General features: G+C 48.7%; 1 protein-coding gene across 1 annotated transcript in view; it reads right to left on the reverse strand.

Annotated features, from left to right (window-relative positions):
• The window catches only part of LOC123157551 (rRNA-processing protein FCF1 homolog), a 58,110-nt gene that overhangs the window by 26,243 nt on the left and 13,150 nt on the right, over positions 1-18,717 (reverse strand). The window contains exons 2-4 of the mRNA XM_044575838.1: positions 6,945-7,006; positions 6,761-6,817; positions 6,573-6,678 (exon numbers count right to left, since the gene is read on the reverse strand). Of these exons, the coding sequence (XP_044431773.1) occupies positions 6,573-6,678; positions 6,761-6,817; positions 6,945-7,006 (225 nt within the window). The remainder of the gene's footprint in view (positions 1-6,572; positions 6,679-6,760; positions 6,818-6,944; positions 7,007-18,717) is intronic.

Here is an 18,717-nt window from a genome sequence, read left to right on the forward strand (position 1 = left end):
TTTTACACTAGTGTGGGACGGAGGAAGTAGAAATCAATTGTTTACCAGACTTGGATCAAGAGTATACATGACATGTTGTTGTGGCGCTTGGTAAACGTTCAAAGCCAATTAACCATGTTGTTTTTGTGAATCGGTGCAATCTGTAACATTATTCGATCCTACTTGTCTACACTTTTAGCACTGAACACACATGGTACTAGCTAACTGTAACTATTATAAAAAATACCAACCAAAGCTCTTGTCAGCTCCTTGGGTTCCATCAGACATGCAACACGGGGATGAGAGGGCTACACCGAGGGCTTGCGACACAGAGCGACAAACATCCTGAGTGAGGGATTGTGGAAAAAAGAAATAGCTCAGGACCATCAAAAAGCACCCGAGGCCAGATGTACTAGGTACATCTACAAGGATTGAAGAAAGAAAAAATTTCGCTGGCCATGATGTAACCCAACAACTTATCCGCGCATACTCGATGTCTCTCAAGCCCACGATTTAAGTTGCCCACATTTTGTCTCCCATCCAGTGTGGCTTGTTCCGAAGCATGGCAATCAACTTCCTTATCTATATTTCTTTCTTCCATTCTTCCACGTTACAAAAACTATTGCCTCTATAATGGTTTGCTCTATGCTACTTGACCAGTTATACATGGCTCAGCTAGATGCATTTTTTTCAACCACATTGTCGCACTAAATGTAGGTTATTCATTATCTATCTTTGCTACAGTCAAGGAGCACATGGTTCCCATTGAGGATCATTTTCCTTTACTCGTGTAGGAGTGAAGTTATCATTCTCAGCATTTATGTAGCTTTAGTTCCGGGCAACCACAGCAATCACCACATGGTCCGTACCCCCAGTTTAGTTGCTACTTCGTATTAATTGCATCATAAATAGAATACCTACACATGCTCATTCATAATAATTTGTAATGACTTAACGGGAATTATAAACATGTTGTTTTGAAGCATTCAACTCACTAATAATCACATCGAAGAGTACACTAACTGTAGTGCTTTAAATGATGACCCTCAGCACTATATCATCTCAGCATTTGCATGGAACAAACCTCTACAACAAGCTCATTCTGAGGAAACAATGATGGATGAGATAGATAGGTAACCCATAATGCTCTTTCCTCAAAAATCATTGTGCACATTATATGAGTCTAAAACGGTTGAAGACCTTCAAACACTTGAGCCATGACTAAGTTTCAATTCACACAAAACATACAGAGACTGAATGTAGACTAGTAAGGTTATAATATGATATTACGGAGCTGAGAACTATCTACAACATACCCATTCAGAGTAGAAGAAATTAAACTAGAGTATGTAATAAGTAATGTGATATCATTCACATCCATTTGTTGGTAGTAAACTGAGTAATTACTATTAAATTTATACAACATCCCTTCTCTTTAAAAAAATATGGAACATGTTTCTTCCACTTTTTCATAGATAAAATTCTAGCAATGAAACTCTTGTCCCCATTGGAGTACAATTACATAGAACAACATACCTAGCAGTTTTTGGGTGGACAACTTTTGCTTCACCTTTGTGCAAGTAACATGTCCCATGTTCAAACGGTGGATTGGGCACAATCTAACTCAAAGAATCAAAAATCACAGGCGGTAGACTTGAAAAACAAAGAGTAAATAGAAGCCACACTATCCAATAATACCGCATGATTCCCTTTTCTCAAAATGTTACTTGGCACAATGACAACAATCCAAGATAACATGGCAGAGCTTCCTAACTACTGAAATCCAGCGGATGATGAGAATCTCTAAGCCTGGATTGTACTTAAATAAAAGCAGCGACAATAGCTTGGTTGGTTGGATGCAGCCATACGACATTTTATTAAAAAATAATCACCATTTAGTCTACACTTATTCTTGCACATGCACAAGCTTGTAAAGCTTAGGTTCTTAGTGCATCTGATTATTTGCATTTTCTGTAGAGTACACAAATCATGCTCATCAGATGAAACAAGGACAACTAAACAAAATAGAATACCCATAAAATGTAATATGCAACTCCTAACAAATGTTTACCCTTTTTTTTCACCAAAACCACTATGTCTTTTGTTTAAGGATGAAGACAAATCCACCCTATTCCCAACATAAAACATCATTTTGGGGTAGATCGCTATCTCACATTCCCAACATGTGCCATGTTTTCTAGGGTATACTTGTGATGCTGAGAAGAAGTGAAATATTGCATATCGTGCTATAGCCAACTAGCATACGGAACCCAAAATTCATGGAATCTCTGAAGCCCACGATTTGCTAACATGCCACTATCCCACTGGCTAGTGCATGGTGATAAACTTTCTTTCTCCCTTCTTGCATCCTTCATTTTCTTTTCAGTTTACCATATTATAATGTGGTGTCATCAGGTTTGGTCTATGCCACCTTCTATAACACAATTTAGCTGGATGTGGATGTATTACAATGTTCGATTCGTCTGTCCCAAATTATAAGACGGGCAGAGGTAGTACTAAATAAAGCTTAATGCTCATATGCCATGGCCAAGGGGCAAGGGCAGAGACCATGTGGCCACCATTATTATTTTTCTTACAAAGTTATTATATCAATGTAGCTTCATCACCGTTACGCAACTATAGTTCTCACCACACGACTACAAGAGTCATACATGAGCTTATAAAGTTTGGGCTACCAGTGCAACACATTGCACTCTACATTGAGGTCATTTCAGAAAAGATGCTAGTTTGCAAAATCCAAAACCCAGCACATACATTGGCTTGGCAATTGAGAGCAATGAACCAGAAGCATGCCAAAGCATTGAACCAAATGACAACACTTACATATTACATAGAACATATTCTTGAGTCTGCAACATTAACAACACCAAGCAAGCTGGGAAGTTGGCTATAGTTCAGTTCAAAACAAGGACAATCTTACACTTCTTCTATCAAAATTTATGAAAACTATGCCTTAAGGAGGTTGGTACACAATTTTGAAGTGGTTACAATCAGCTCGGCAGTACTCATATCCATCCTAAATTAAGGAACTTGGGCAAGTATGATGGTGTTTGGTACCAGTGCATGGCTAATCAGATTCTTGGTGCTGCACAAGATACCAGTGCATGAGTTAGGTCATGGATTTACCACGCCTAAAATAAGATACACATAACATAACAGTGAACAGAAACTGTCACTAGAGCAAGCTATTATTACCTCCCCGAATTATGTCTTCGGGAAGTCGTTCTATCGAGTACATGTGTTGGGTGATATACATGATTGGAACACCAGGAACCCGCCAAATCAATAGCATGTACACATTATCAGCGTAAGGGCATCGCTCCGAAGTCCTAGTGCTGAGCTTTAAGGAAGCAAGTATAGCTTTCTTATTCTCCTCTTTAAATCTCTATCACAAGTGGCAACAATGTAGCATTTATGCTGTTACAGAAACATAGACCAAAATAAATATTGACTTGCCATCTAAAAATGAACTTGTGTAATCCAAAGCAATAAAGAAGGTATTACTTACGAGCAACCGAAGCATTTTGACTTTTGTTTTTGTATGAATGTGTGTGAATAGTTATAAAAACTTATATTGTGAATCCATTCTTCATGAAAAATTTGATTGTACATTTCTATATATATCAACCAGTGGTCGAAGATAGAGAATTCTGACTGCACACTTTCTAGAAAATATGTATTGATATGGTACTTGCATGGGCACAATGGATGCACTGGATAAAGTATATGATGGGGCACAAATAGGCTCTGCTCACATGTAGTACCTATCCATTCACCTTGGAAGGAATTTTGATGCCACAAATGAATAAGGCAAATCAAACAACTCTTCGCGAAAAGGGAATGAGTGCCACTTTGTTAATCAAAAGCATCATAAAAATTTAAAAATCTTATAGTTTTGATCTTTAATGAGTGATCAAACCCATTCATACCAAATTTTCACTGCAGGTGATTCTAGTTACAACTTTGCAATGCGAAAAGAATATGGTCTTCATCAATGACATACTTATGGAGATTATACAGGTAGTTCGCTAAAATGAACAATCCTCAACCTCTTAAACTTCACAATTATTGCTGGTACCTCCACTCTAAGTACACATAAAGTAATTCAATGAGGCAAAATCCTACCTGAGTAATTCTCTCAATGGTACAGTCATCAGCATAAGTTCCTTTGTGTGTGCACGCCAACCTCTGGAACCTAGGGTCCTTTGCAATTATGTGACACAGGGAATCACAAAAAATAAAAGTCATGTGCTAATGAATAAGAAAATAACAATGCCAAACACTAATGTGTACAATTAGCAAAATTATAGAGAGACGATTCAGGAACTATTACAACAAATGTGGCATGAATAATATACCTCAAAGCCACATGATATTTTTGTCCTAACTTTTCAAGCTCAGCCATGGCACAATCAGTGATGCAGGGGGTACCTTCATAACAAGGCAGTTTTTTTCTTTCTTAAAGGACGATTACACGCAGCCTCTGCATCTGGACGATGCATGCAGCCATTTTATTAATTATTCTAAAAGACCTTAAAAAGTAGTACATTAGGTAGTCTGAAGCCACCATCTTAGCAACAACGGTCGCTACTCATATCCACTTGATGAAGGGGTACCGATAGTCCGAGCCTAATACCAAACAGACATCGGACCAAAACCTAACATCTAAAGCCGGAGGCCCCAACCAAGCCACATACCGGGTTTGGGGCACAAATCGGTTCGACGCACTCTCATGTGTCGTAGCCGCCATCTTCCACCAATCAATCCTCAGAGCAGAAACTAACGCACCGACCTTGCCAGGCCTCTCTGCCATCGACGCCACCATGACGCGAGACAACTTCCTCCTCCTGCTCGAGTCTATCTCCACGCATCGGACACCGAGTCTCCATTGCGCCATGCTGTCGAGATCTGCCGCCATCAATGTGTAAGTTGAAGCACCGCTCCACCAAAGAAGCCTTCCACTAGTCCCTCGGCCCATGTAAACCACCACGAATGATGCCCCCAAGAGGGAAACAACACCAGAGCACCGCCGTCATCTGATCTACTCATCTAGGGTTTTCCCTGGAGGTAGCAAAGAGTGGCCTTGAACTTCTCCACGGTGATGCCATCAAGAAGGGAACGACACAGACAGCACCGCCACCGCCGGCCTTGGCAGCTAGGCGAGAGTAGGTTTTCACCCAGATCTGTTCGAAGAGCCTCCCTCAAGCATCTCGTGCACGGACTGCCGCCATCTCTGCTGGGGATTGGACGAAAGGGATCCAGGCCACCGCCGCTGCCACCTGACAGGCCATGGCACCACCACGGTGCCTACTGTCGGCGCCGCCAGGCCCACTACGCTCGCCTGTAGATGCACACCGGAACCGCCAGCCCGCCCAAGCCCATCTGGGCAAGACAAGACCCGCGATCCCGGCCGCCGCCACAGGGGTGCCTCCGCCGCGGGGAGGTCGCGCCTCCGCTGACGTCGTCGTCACGTACGCTGTAGGGATCCCGCCGCTCCTTGCCGTTGGATCTCCGCCGCCACCGCCCGGAGATCTCGCCACCACTGCTCGAGGGAGAAGGCCCCGCCGCCGCCATCATAGGCCAGGCTTCGCCGGTGAGACCTTAGGCGGCGGCAGGAGGGAGGAGACGAGGGGTGGAGGCCTAGGGCCGGCGGTGCAATCGCCCCCCGTGTCGCCTAGGGTTGGCGACGCGGGGGTGGGACATGGTTTGTCAGCAAAGGACTATGCAGTTCAACATACACATGAAAAACGATAGCACATATCCAAATAAGATAATTGACACCAAAACAATGGTGCTATAAGTTTACATTTTGCATAAAGGCCGCCCATTATCCCTTTCTCCAAATCCAACTGCATAGGGAAAAAAGAAGCATCAAGTCAGGCAGATAACTTTTTATGCATGAAGACAAGTCAGACTTGCCTGGAACATCACTAGCATTAGCAAAGCATATGACCAAGGCTAGTGGCCTAAATCTAATGGCAATATAACGACTTTATCTTGGCCAATTTTCTTTGCTGCCATAGTGGTTTGTTATCTAGTAAGGATTAGTAGCTTCAGTTTAATTAGTGTTGAAGCTAAGCACACCGAAGCATGCCATGACACAACCAAATTAAATGATGAATACATTAACCGCTGCACATGCCTAATGGTATAACTCAAACTTGTCAATACTCCCTCTCTCTCAGTTTACAGGGCGTGCGCATACCCCCAGATCGTCAATTTAACCAACCAAATATAAGTCATATATTACAAAAAATATATCAATATAAACTTCAGATGTTCTATTTTCAAATGGTATAATTTTTGTGTTATATAGTGTATATTAGGGTGATAAAATTAACAACCTAGGTATACGTGTAGGACTTGTAAACTGAAACGGAGGGTGTAAGAAAAATAAACTTGTCCTTATGTTCCGAGCGCTGCTGAATGCAAACTTGAAACTGTATGCTGTCTAAACGAGGCAGTTGTAAGACAATTCTGGTTAACACAAAATAATTTGTACAGTTGAGATTACATGGGGACTTTCAATAATAAGTGAAACAAAACACATCATGCTAATTCGACGGACGGACCTTGTTCTGGATGGAGAAATTGATGGAGTTGGTGTTGGCGATAACCCAGTACGGCGGCCCGAGCGCCATGTTGTAGCTGAAGAACAGCGCCGACGACACCTCCAGCCTGCGAGCAAACACCGATTAGATCCAAGACTAGCACCCCCAAAAAAGGTAGCCCGAAATTCAAGCGCGAGCAGGGCACTCACACATTCCGGCCGAGCTTCTCCTTCTCGGTGTCCTTCTTCCACGGGTCCAGAACCTCTCTTCCTTGTACCTAACTTACCGGCGCAAGCTTCAGTTCAAGCAAAAAAAAAAAAAAAAAAAACAGCGCAAACTTCAGGGCTCCGAGCATTTGAAACCACAAAAGGTCGCAAACAGGAATGGACTTACTTCTTGATGGTCTTCGTCCTGATGATCTTCTTGACGGCGGCAAACTTGGTGCCATTTCTCTTCTAGCTAAATAATCTTTTTCTTTAAATTTTGGTAGACATGTGTGGCTTTTTTTTCTGAATGATCACCCGGGGGAAGGACCCCACTATAGCTGGCCAAATGGGCCGGTTTTTTCGGGCCGGCCCGTGAGCACGCCGGCACGGCACGGGCTAAACGGGCCGGGCCAGGCACGCGGCACGCCCTGGGCCGTGCCTGGGCCTGGAGGCTAGGCACGCGGGCCGGCACGGCACGGCCCGATTAAGTTTTTATTTTATTTTTTTATACATCTATATATGGCTCAATATGTAAAAATAGGCTAAAAACGCTCAGTGCGTCAAATAATAGGCTGAAAATATGCGGCCCACCGTGCTAAACGGGCCAACGTGCCGGCCCGTTTACTAACTGGGCCGTGCCTGGGCCTGGGGGCGCAGCTCGTGGGCCGGCACGGCACGGCCCGTATAGTAATCGTGCCCTGGCGGGCCGGGCCAGGCCTGGCACGATTATAATGGGCCGGGCCGTGCCGGGCCGGGCCGGCCCGTTTGGCCAGGTATGGACCCCACCTATATATATTACTCAAAGGGACGTGAGGCCATACGTTACATCAGAGATTACATCGAGAGGAGAGGTAAAGGAGCCATGACATGGCAGCCTCCCTTTCTAACAGGGTCCTTAAATCTAAAGGTCTAAAGGGTGGTGTCGTAGATGATGTTCTTTAGGGTGACATTTGCAGAGTGCAACTCGTGTCGTTACACCCTAGCATTACGGGAGTCCCAAATCATCCACGGCATGGCGAGAGCGACACTAGGCCAAATGTTGATGTTGAGGCTTACCGGAGTAGTAGTATACCAAATGGCGTCAATGAATGGAGGAGCGGTGAGACCAAGCAGAAGCCAGGCCCGTGCCGCCACAGGGCACACGGCACAGGATGGCAAGGTGGAGGGCGTCCTCCAGGTGTTGATCACTACACGGGCAAGAGGAGTCGGTGGAGATGTTTTTTCGTCGCAGATTTCCCATATGGTTTAACCTGTCGCATAAAAGCAGCCAACCAAAAAATTTGACCCTAAGAGCATCTCCGGCCGCGTCCCCAATAAAGTCCCCCAGGCGACTTTTCGGTTGCCGGCGTCAAAAAATCGGCCCAGCCACGTCCCCAGGGGCCCATTTTTCGCTGGCTCGGGCCGAAATTGGCGTCGGCGGACCCAACCCGAACCCGGCACGCTGGGGGGCACTCGGGGGCGTCGGGTGAATCGTTTTTGGCGCGAAAGCGCCGCGGGCCAGCCGCGTCAGCAACACCGCCCGCCTCGTCTTCTCCCGGCGCCTCGGTTTTCAACGGGAATCAATGGCAAGGCTGCCGCCGGTCAGCTTTGCCATTGATTCCTCACGGGCGGCGCGTCACGGGGCGGCGCGCCGATGCCTCCCCTCCCTCGGACGCGTACACACGGACGCGGCGCGGCTATATATGGCCTCGCTCGCCTCTGATGAGTGCTACCTCTCCCGAGCGCCGCCGCCGAGCTCTTCTCCCCCAGCCCTCCCTCTCCCGAGCGCCGCCGCTGAGCTCTTCTCCCCCAGCCACTCCGTCTCCCGATGGCCGAGCGTTTCCCTGGAGACGAGGCGGCGGCCAACGGCTACGGCCGCCGTTCACTCCGCGAACAGGAGTCCTGGCTCCTGCTCCAGGCGAATATCCCGGCGCCGCCGGACATGCGCGCCGAGCCGACGGGCTGGAGGCTCAGCAATAGGGGAGTGCCCATTCCCCCGTTTCCCGACGCCGTGGCCAAACCATCCTACTTCGCCGACGAGGTCGAGATCGTGCGCGCCTCCCTCACCGACGCCGAGCTCTCCCTCCCCCAGTACGCCGTCGACAACCACGCGGCTTGGGCGGCGTACTTCGAGCGCCGCCAGCAGCAGCGGCTAGCGTCCACCAACGGGGCGCCGGTGGTCGGCGGCCTGAAGAACAGCGAGGGGCGCCGCCTGTGGCGGGGCGTCCTCGGCCGCACGCTTGAGGGCGTGCTGACGCACCTCGAGGGCGGCAACAACCCGCCGTTGGCGTACCCCCCGGCGAGGGCGGCCGCCCCGGCGCACCGCCGACGCGACGGGCAATGGGCGCCAAGGAGGTTCGGCTCCTCCTCCTCTTCTTCCTCGTCGCGCTCTTCCTCCCAATCCTCCGGCACTCCGACGCTGCTCGGTGTCAAGGCCGAGCCCGTGGCGGACACGCCGCTAGGCCGGCGCACTCGCAGCGCCGGCATCGTCATCAGCAAGGGCGGCCGGCGCGCCTCCTCGTCGGCTCCTCCCCCGCACTTCGTCAAGCCGAAGACGGAGCCGGGTCTCGCGCCGGTGAAGACTGAGTCGGGGCTGGCGCCGGTGAAGACGGAGCCGGGGCTGCGCCGGTGAAGACGGAGTACGGCGAGGTCGAGCTCGACGACAACGCGGCCCTTGAATGGGCACGCCAGGACTCCCTGAAGATGGCGAGGGAGCGCTAGTGCGCTGCCCTGCGGCGCTTCGCGCAGCGCCGCCGAGGCCGCGACGATGGAGGAGTCGTCATCATCAACGACAGCGATGACGACGGCGACGACGACGCGCCGCCGCCGCCACCAGCCGGGGAGGGGTCCAGCAGGGGCGCCCGAGTAAAGGAGAAGGCCGACGATGGCGGCGACGACGGCGACTTCTCGGCCTTCAGCAAGTTTTTTTTGATTAGTTTATATATGTAATGGCGACTACTCGACTTAAATCCGAGAATATAAACCCAAGTTTGCCGAAATTTGGTGTGTTTTAGCCGAACTTTGCCTAAATTTGCTATACAAATTATTATTTTTCGCGCCTGGGGGCGGCGGCTGGGGGCCAACTCGCCCCCAGGCCCATCTTTTGCGCCAGGTCACCCCTAGGCGGCGATTTTAGGTGCCTCCTGGGGGGCAACGGCTGGAGATGGTCTAATTATTGAGGCCATAGAGCTCCAAATATAGTCAGCGTTGCCATCAACCTCAGTGTCGGGGCAGAGCAGCGTGTAGGCGCACCTAGAGGCGAACTTCGGACCATGATTGAGGAATCTGTCATCAGGTGCGTCACTCGTGGAAACATCCTGCAGCAAAGAGAAAATAGCAGCAAGTTCGATCGAAGCTACATGGGTTAGGCGATCCAGCAAGGTAGCAAGTAATCTGTCCTGCATGACTTTGGCAACTAGGATTTGAGGTGAGGTGGAGTATGGGTATAGATGGGGGCTGGGTAAGCTAACGCAGGTCTAGGGCATGAGCCAAGAGTCGTGCCAGAAGACAATGGAAGTACCGTTGTTGAGAAGGACAAAGGAGATGTTTTGAAGTGGTTTTAGATGATCATGTACAAGTGCACAACCTTCCAGATGAAGGATGGAGAGGTAGGTTTTGTGGTGGGGTCGGGAGAATATTGTTAAAAGAACCACCGGACCCAGGGGTGGTCTGGCGTCTGGAGCAGTTTGTGTGCGAATTTTATGAGGAGACAGTTGTTCTTTTCTATGCCCAGGCCACTGGACTCTTTTGGCTGGCAGACATCTTTCCACGCAAGATAAAATTTTCAGCAATATTTCTGCCAGAGATAAAGCCTATTTGATCACCATGAACGAGGAGAGGGATCATGGGTTTCAATATGTTGGTGATAAGTTTGACGAAGGCTTTTGGAGGGTAGTTTTGGAGTGAGATCGGGCGGAAGTCATCCGGCGATCTAGCAAAATCTTTTTTTGCGAAAGGACACTAGTAGAAAAGGGGGCATTTGTCTCGGTTCGTAAGGGCCTTTAGTCCCGGTTCATGAACCGGGACTAATGGGTCGTTACTAATACATTTCCCCTTTAGTCCCGGTTCTAGCACGAACCGGGACAGATGGGCATCCACGTGGCCGCTGCGGGAAGCCCATGCAGAGGGGCCTTTGGTCCCGGTTGGTGGCACCAACCGGGACCAAAAGGCTTCCACGCGTCAGCAGCTGGCTGGAGCTGATGTTTTTCTTTTTTTTTAAATGGCTGCTTTAGGGGTTTTGGGGGTTATTTTTAGGTTGTTATTAGCCAGCTAATAGAGAGAAGTGTCCTCTCTTATATCTTCGTCCTTAGTTTACCAATGCTACTGCTATGTTCATTTCATCCGCTGATATAATAACTCATACATGCTCACATCATACATCATCATATATAATAACAAGTCCTACTAATTATGCATCATCATACAACTTCTACTCGTTATTAATAATAAGTCATACGATCATCATCCTCATAGTCATCGAACCCAACCCTACATAATTGTTATTAGCACATGATCATCAGTATCAGGTAGGACCTAAACACCTTTAAGGTAAAATAGCATAAAACAATATAGACCCTGACTCTTCATTATGAAGAATGGAGATCATCCTGTCTCCAATTCTTGCCTTCGCTGCCTTTTGCTTCCAAGAAGCTCCTTGCGACTGTCCATATATTTTTTCCATTCTTTGATTGTCATGTCTCCACTTCTTTTAGAAACTCGGTATGGATAGTTGAGATTCGTAAGAAGACCTGGTGGTATGTTCAAAACATGAAGGCTACCGTGCGTATACATCAGATGAGGCACACAATCATTCGGGATTATCTGTTAAAAAACATAGTAATAACTTCGTAGTTAGCAATGATGTACTAGTTTTAGAAGTGTGCAAAAAGATGCACGAATGTCGTAATAGTAAAAAATCTTACCAGGGTATCTCCAGGGTAGTTACCGTAGTTCAACATGTGCACTAGTGGCACGTATTGACCATAATGTTGAGGAGTTCGATTGTAGACATTGTAATTCTCAAGATCAGTACAAAATGTGATCAGATGATTTTTCTCCCTATAAGTTAATTCAGAGCCATCGGTGTAGTGGGTTTTGTCTACCATCTTCTGCACATTCTTTGAAGAATGAAAATAAGCTGTCAATGGAAATAAGTTGTCAACTATTTTGAAATAAACAATATAAATTACTTAATAACTATGTTAAGCTCACATGAGGAAAGAATTGGAGGTGTATCCACAAGGACCCAAATCGAAGGTCTGTCTTGCTCGATTGTAGGATCACCAAGATCCATGGTTGTCGTGGTTCTAAGTCTGACAGTAAAATGGGGGGTAGGTATGGAGAGGCAAGATCCTAGCTATGGAGTAGTTGTACACACGAGTGTTTTTACGAGTTCAGGCCCTTCTCTGAGGAAGTAATAGCCCTACGTCTCGGAGCCCGGAGGCGGTCGACTGGTTTATGTGTATACGGGTTACAGGGGTGCGAACCCTCTACACTGAGGAGGGGGTGGCTTATATAGAGTTCGCCAGACCCCTCCGGCCCTCAGTTATGCAGGGTTTAAAGTACATTAAGACAGGGGGTTACTGGTAACGCCCTCATAAAGTGCTATGAAGACTATTAAAGCTACTTAATGACAGACCGTTGCGTGCTGAGTGACTTTAGGTCTCCTGGCCGTCGAGAGGTTAGCTTCATGGTCGAGTGGCTATCTTCATCGTCGAGTGGCTATCTTCACTGTCTAGTGTCCTTGGGTTCGTCGAGTGAAGTCCCTCTTGGCCGACTGGAATGTAGCTTCTTCTAAGGGTGTCCTTGGGTATGGTATCCTAGACAGGTCCATGATCCTACCCTAGGTACATAACCTCATCATTAGCCCCCGAATGGATCGAGGTTCGAGTGAGGAAGGAGTTGATGATTTTCTCCGACCTATTTCCCGTGCTTTGATTATGTCGTATCCTGGATCATCGATTTTTCTTTTTGGCGTTGTCATCAACTTTTCTTCAGTCGCCTTGATCCATTCTTGTCTTCTGTCGAGTAAACTTTTGAACTTTAGTGAACTTCCGAGCGACGGTTCGCAGGAAAGATATCGTCTGACAGATTGATCTGCTGTTAGCGGATTTTGCGGGATCCGAATTTTGGGAAGCGCGCGAAGCGGGGCGGACCGCGGTACTCGGATGGGATAAGGCGTGGATGCCTCGATTTCCGCGCCGCCTTTTTCGCCACGTATCGTGCGTGCACGACTGTTTCAAGATGTGACAGGACCGCCCGGACCCACTCGTCAGCCACTCGGAAGCGCCCTTATATAAAGCATCGGGCGAGGGGTTTTTGAATAGTGCCTTCCCATTCTTCTCTCCGCCCCCTTTGCCTCTGCCCACTGCGCCTGCTCTCGCCTCCGCCTATCCACTCCTCGCGTGCTTCGCCGGCGACAATGGTGAAGGAGAAGACGGCGGCCTTAGAGCGCGCGAAGAAGGCGACGGCGACGGGGAAAGCGAAGGGGAGACCGTCCAGTCAGGGCGGATCTTCGTCAAGGTCCCGCCTGCCAAAAGGTTGGGTCCAAGGGGATTGGATCTGCTCGACCATCACCGAGACAGATCTCAATGACCTGGCCAATGAGGGACTGATCCCCCACGGGTCAGCAAGGCTTCCGGGGACCGAGTGTCAACCGCAGCCGCAGGAGGGTGAGTGCGTTCTCCTAGCCACTCATGTAGACCGTGGCTTCTCTCTGCCGCCGAGTGTTTTCTTCCGAGGGTTTCTGAATTTCTTTGGGGCGCAACTCCACCATTTCACCCCCAATTCTATCGCCTATCTTGCTGCCTTTGTGTCCATGTGCGAGAACTTCCTGGGTTGTCGACCACACTGGGGTCTCTTTAAGCACATATTCACATGTCGCTCACAGACAATGAAAAAGGCGAGTCCGGACGATGAGAGGACTAAGGTTATCCAGATGTGCGGTGGTCTTGGGATTCAGATGAGGAATAAGAGTACTTTCCCGGCCATGACCCTTCCTGAGTCGGTTAGAGGGTGGCAGTCGACTTGGTTCTATTGCCAAGACGAGTCGACGCCGGGGCAGTCGACTGGTCTCCCTCCATTCTCCATGGACCGAGTGGACAAACCCTCTTCTCTGAAGGTGCTTCCTGAGGAGAAAGCTCAGGTGAAAATGTTGATGGAGCGCGTAGTCCAACTTGTTAGGGATGGAGTGACGGGTATGGATCTTCTGGAGGTCTTCCCTAGACGGCGCATCCAACCGCTTCAGTACCGAGGCCACCCGATGTGGCTGTACTGTGGTACAGAGGACACCACTCGGGTCCATCCAGAAGCGGTCAACGACGCCACACTGGAGAGGTGGGTGGCAGCCATCACAGGGAATAAGGACAACCCTCGAGGGGCTAGGAGGATCCCACCACTCGACTGTACCTATACACCGGACACGGTATGGCCACTTATCTCCGATTGTAATCTTGCTCTATTCATTCTGCTTTGCTATGAATTGGTCGATTGATCTTTGTTTTGTTTTGTTGTCTGATAGGCCACCACCGAGTTATACTCAATGCCCAATGGAGCGCAGACGCCGACTGAAGAGGAGGAAGGAAGTGGGGGTGAAAGCCCGGAGGAGTGGGATTCGGATGCTGACGACGATGATGAGGGTGACGACTCTAATGAGGAGGAAGAGGAGGAGGAGGAGGAAGTTGCACCTCCCCGCTCGGAAAGACGCTCGAAGCTTGTCCATGATCCCGCGACTGAGCGTGGTAAGGGGGTCGCAACCGCTACACAGTCTACCAAGCGCCCTCGGACCACTTCTCCGGTGCCGACTGAGAAGGCTCCAAAGCAATCTCGAGTGGCACCATCGAAACCGGCGAAGGTCTTGCCGAAGATGAAGATGGTGATCCCCACTATCTCAGGGTAATGGTAGTCTTGAGTTTTCCCGTTTCATGAACTTGTTCTTGGTCGACTCATGGGCCAATCGACTGACTTCTGGAACTGCAGTGCTGCTACTTCTGATACTTCGGCCAGGGCTGATGACCACGAGATGGAGGATGTTGTTACCTCAAAACCTGGTATGACTCTTGTGATGCCGTTTTCAGTCGATTGACTTATTGTCTCTAATTTTGATTCTTTCTGCAGCTTCATCTAACATTGTTATTGACCTTCCTGACAACGACGACGAGGAACCACTGAGGCAGAGGAGGAACAAGAAAGCTTCTGCTGGCAAGGCGACTCAGGACGTTCCAGCACCCGAGACGTTGGTCGTGGAGGGAGATAATGTCACTCGGCCTACCGTATCTTTTGCGGTGCCGTTGACGAGTGCTCGCCCTTCATCGTCGAGTGCTGCTCAACCCTCGCTTTTCTCAACCCACCACGTCCCGGAAGACCAAGTTAGTGCTGCTAAAGAAGCAATACGCCAAGCGAGGGTCATGATGGAGCAAGTGAAGGCGATCCGAGAAGCCAGCTAGGCAGCCTACGATGCCAGTTCAGCTCTTCAGAGTAATGTTTAGGTCAGTCGGTCACTACCTGTTCTGTTAGGATATGATATCCGAAAACCCTTCTTTCTGAAATTTTTAGAGTTTGTCCTACACCCACTGGGTGTGTCGATTAAAGTTTCGGGTTAGTGGGGGCACGCTGAGTGCACCCACTGGGTGTAGTCCCCAAGGCTATGGTGGACTGCTGGCAGTCAACCATAGTCTTTATGTCTTAAGTTTTTCCTTCACTCGATTAAGTCGAATGGATTCATAGACCGGTGGGGGCACACTGAGTGCACCCACTGGGTGTAGTCCCCGAGACTGTGGTCGACTGCTGGCAGTCGACTATAGTCTGAAGAACACCTCCCGTTTTTTTTTGGTCGACTGGTCGACTCTAACTGGTAAAACTAGTGGGGGCACGCTGAGTGCACCCACTGGGTGTAGTCCCCGAGACTATGGTCGAATGTTTGTATTCGGCCGTAGTCTTAGAAACGCTATGATTTTTCCTTAGTCACTCGGAAGTGAATTGTCTTTGACATTTGTCGATTGGTTCTTCGTAGAAATCCTGTGACCTTGCGGCTCGTTACACTGAGTTGGAGAACAAACACATTCAACTCGAGCTTGATCTGAAACTGGCCCAAGAGAACTTGACGAAGGCGAAGGAGGAAGCTAAAGGTATGTTTGGTGAGGCCTTCGACGACTGCCTTTGCCTCTCACTCGTTTCCGAATCTTAATCTCACTGTAACTTTGCAGACAAAGTGAGGGATGCCCTGAAGAAGCAAGACCTTGACTTGGCTGAGATGCAAAAAACTGCTTTAGAGAAGACCAAGCTTGCAGATGAGAAGCTGGCTTCAGTGACCAAGCTTGGAGAAGAAAACACCAATCTGAAAGCTGCTCTTGATGCTGCCAACCAGGAGGTTAGTCGACTGAAAAGTGACAAGACTACCCTGAATGACAAGGCCAGTGAGTTGATGAGAAAGAAGAATGATCTGGAGGCTTATCTGGGTGGACTCGCCAAGAAGTTGTTCCTCATGCTTGAAGGTAATCTTTTGTATCAAACAAATATTTTAACTGTAACCTCCGACTGTTGTCTTGACTCGGTGGTTGTGCTTGCAGAATTTTGCCAGAACTTTGAAGAGGAGACTGGTCGACTGGAAGTAAACCTGGACCCCATCAACTCTCCCGTGAAAGATGAAGTCGCCATGAATGTGCTCCGCCTTGAATCTCGTGTTGCTGCTGTCATCGACTATCTCGCAAGGCTGAAGGTCGCAACTTCTCGCATCGACACAACACTCTGGCCAAGAGAGACACTCCAGAACGACCTCGAGTCTCTGATGACTCGACTGAACGAGGTCCCAAGTCGAGTGCAGGAGTGGAAGAAGTCTTCGGCCAGGTGTGGCGCGGATGTTGCTCTGTCTCTGGTCCGCGTTCACTGCAAGGATGCATGAGAGGACAAGCTGGTGGCTCTTAGGGTGGCTAATACCAAGAAGCACGATTTCCGATTTTTCATGGAGACCTTCATTGCTGCTGCCACTCAGATTGCAGATGGAATTGACCTGGACGAGTTTGTTGCACCTTCCAGCCCTCCACAGGAGGGGTAAAAAAAACTTCCGAGCTCGATACTTTAAATTTGCCTCGGTATGACGAGTGAGTTTTGTAACCGACAAACCTTAACAGGCTTAGCGCCTGAGCACTTTCGGTTCCGTTAGGTGTTATCCGAACTTGGATTCAACGTTGAATATGTTTGCATTTGGTTTGAGATGCCTTTTGCAGGTTAAAGCGAAGCGCTCATTGCAATCGACTTGTTCCCCAATATACTTAGACGAGCACTGGGCTGCGGCTAAGCCTTCGAGTGAGAGGTTTGCTCTCCACTCGGTAGGATTTTCAAAAACTTAGGCGAGCACTGGGCTGCAGCTAAGCCCTCGAGTGGGAGGTCTGCTCTCCACTCGGTAGGATTTTCAAAAACTTAGGCCTCCTTTGGTTCATAGGATTGGAAAATCATAGGAATAGGAAAGTCATAGGAAATGAGATGACATGCATCTCAAATCCTATAAATAGGAATAGAAAAAGAGATGCCCTTTGATTCAACAATAGGATTTTTTCCATTGAGTCTAGGCTAATGTTTGTTTTCCTATGAAATGTGGAGGATAGGAAGAATTCCTCCATAGGAATAGGATTTCATTCCTACAAACCAAAGAGCTCTGAAGGAATTTTTCCTATAGAAATCCTATCCTATGAAAATCCTACAAAATTCCTCCAAACCAAAGGAGGCCTTAGGCGAGCACTGGGCTGCAGCTAAGCCCCCGAGTGGGAGGTCTGCTCTCCACTCGGTAGGATTTCAGATACTTAGGCGAGCACTGGGCTGCAGCTAAGCCCCCCGAGTGGGAGGTCTGCTCTCCACTCGGTAGGATTTCAGATACTTAGGCAAGCACCGGGCTGCAGCTAAGCCCCCGAGTGGGAGGTTTGCTCTCCACTCGGTAGGATTGTTAGATACTTAGGCGAGCACTAGGCTGCAGCTAAGCCCCCGAGTGGGAGGTCTGCTCTCCACTCGGTAGGATTTCAGATACTTAGGCGAGCACTGGGCTGCAGCTAAGCCCCCGAGTGGGAGGTCTGCTCTCCACTCGGTAGGATTTCAGATACTTAGGCGAGCACTGGGCTGCAGCTAAGCCCCCGAGTGGGAGGTTTGCTCTCCACTCGGTAGGATTTTTAGATACTTAGGCGAGCACTAGGCTGCAGCTAAGCCCCTGAGTGGGAGGTTTGCTCTCCACTCGGTAGGATTTTCAAGAACTTAGGCGAGCACTGAGCTGCAGCTAAGCCCCCGAGTGGGAGGTCTGCTCTCCACTCGGTAGGATTTTGTATTGGTGGCGTAGCTCGGAAGGAGAGGGTAGCAGTCGACCTGCACCTCGTCCTCCTTGCAAAGCGCATGTTGTGTTTGTGGCGTAGCTCGGAAGGAGAGGGTAGCAGTCGACCTGCACCTCGTCCTCCTTGCAGAGCGCATGTTGTATTTGTGGCGTAGCTCGGAAGGAGAGGGTAGCAGTCGACCTGCACCTCGTCCTCCTTGCAAAGCGCATGTTGTATTTGTACTTAGGTGAGCGCAATGCTGCAGCTAAGCCTCCGAGTGGAAGGCTGGCTTACCACTCGGTAGGATTTTGTTTATCTTAGGCGAGTACTTGGACTGCAGCTAAGCCTCCGAGTGGAAGGCTGGCTTACCACTCGACAGGATTTTGTTTATCTTAGGCGAGTACTTGGACTGCAGCTAAGCCTCCGAGTGGAAGGCTGGCTTACCACTCGGTAGGATTTTGTTTATCTTAGGCGAAACGGATTTCGCAGCTAAGCCTTCATGTGGGAGACTGCTCACCACTTGGTTAGGATTTTTTTACAGACTTGGGCGAATCGGATTCGCAGCCAAGCCACCCACTGGGGGATTGTTTTGTGTGGACAAAAGAAATAACGATTACTGGGAAAATTATAAAGCTCTTGTCTTTGATAAATAAACTACAAAAGTACTTTTATTAAAACTCATCCGAGTGA

The sequence above is a fragment of the Triticum aestivum genome, chromosome 7B (genome assembly GCF_018294505.1).
Source record: "Triticum aestivum cultivar Chinese Spring chromosome 7B, IWGSC CS RefSeq v2.1, whole genome shotgun sequence".
Classification (NCBI taxonomy): Eukaryota; Viridiplantae; Streptophyta; class Magnoliopsida; order Poales; family Poaceae; genus Triticum; species Triticum aestivum.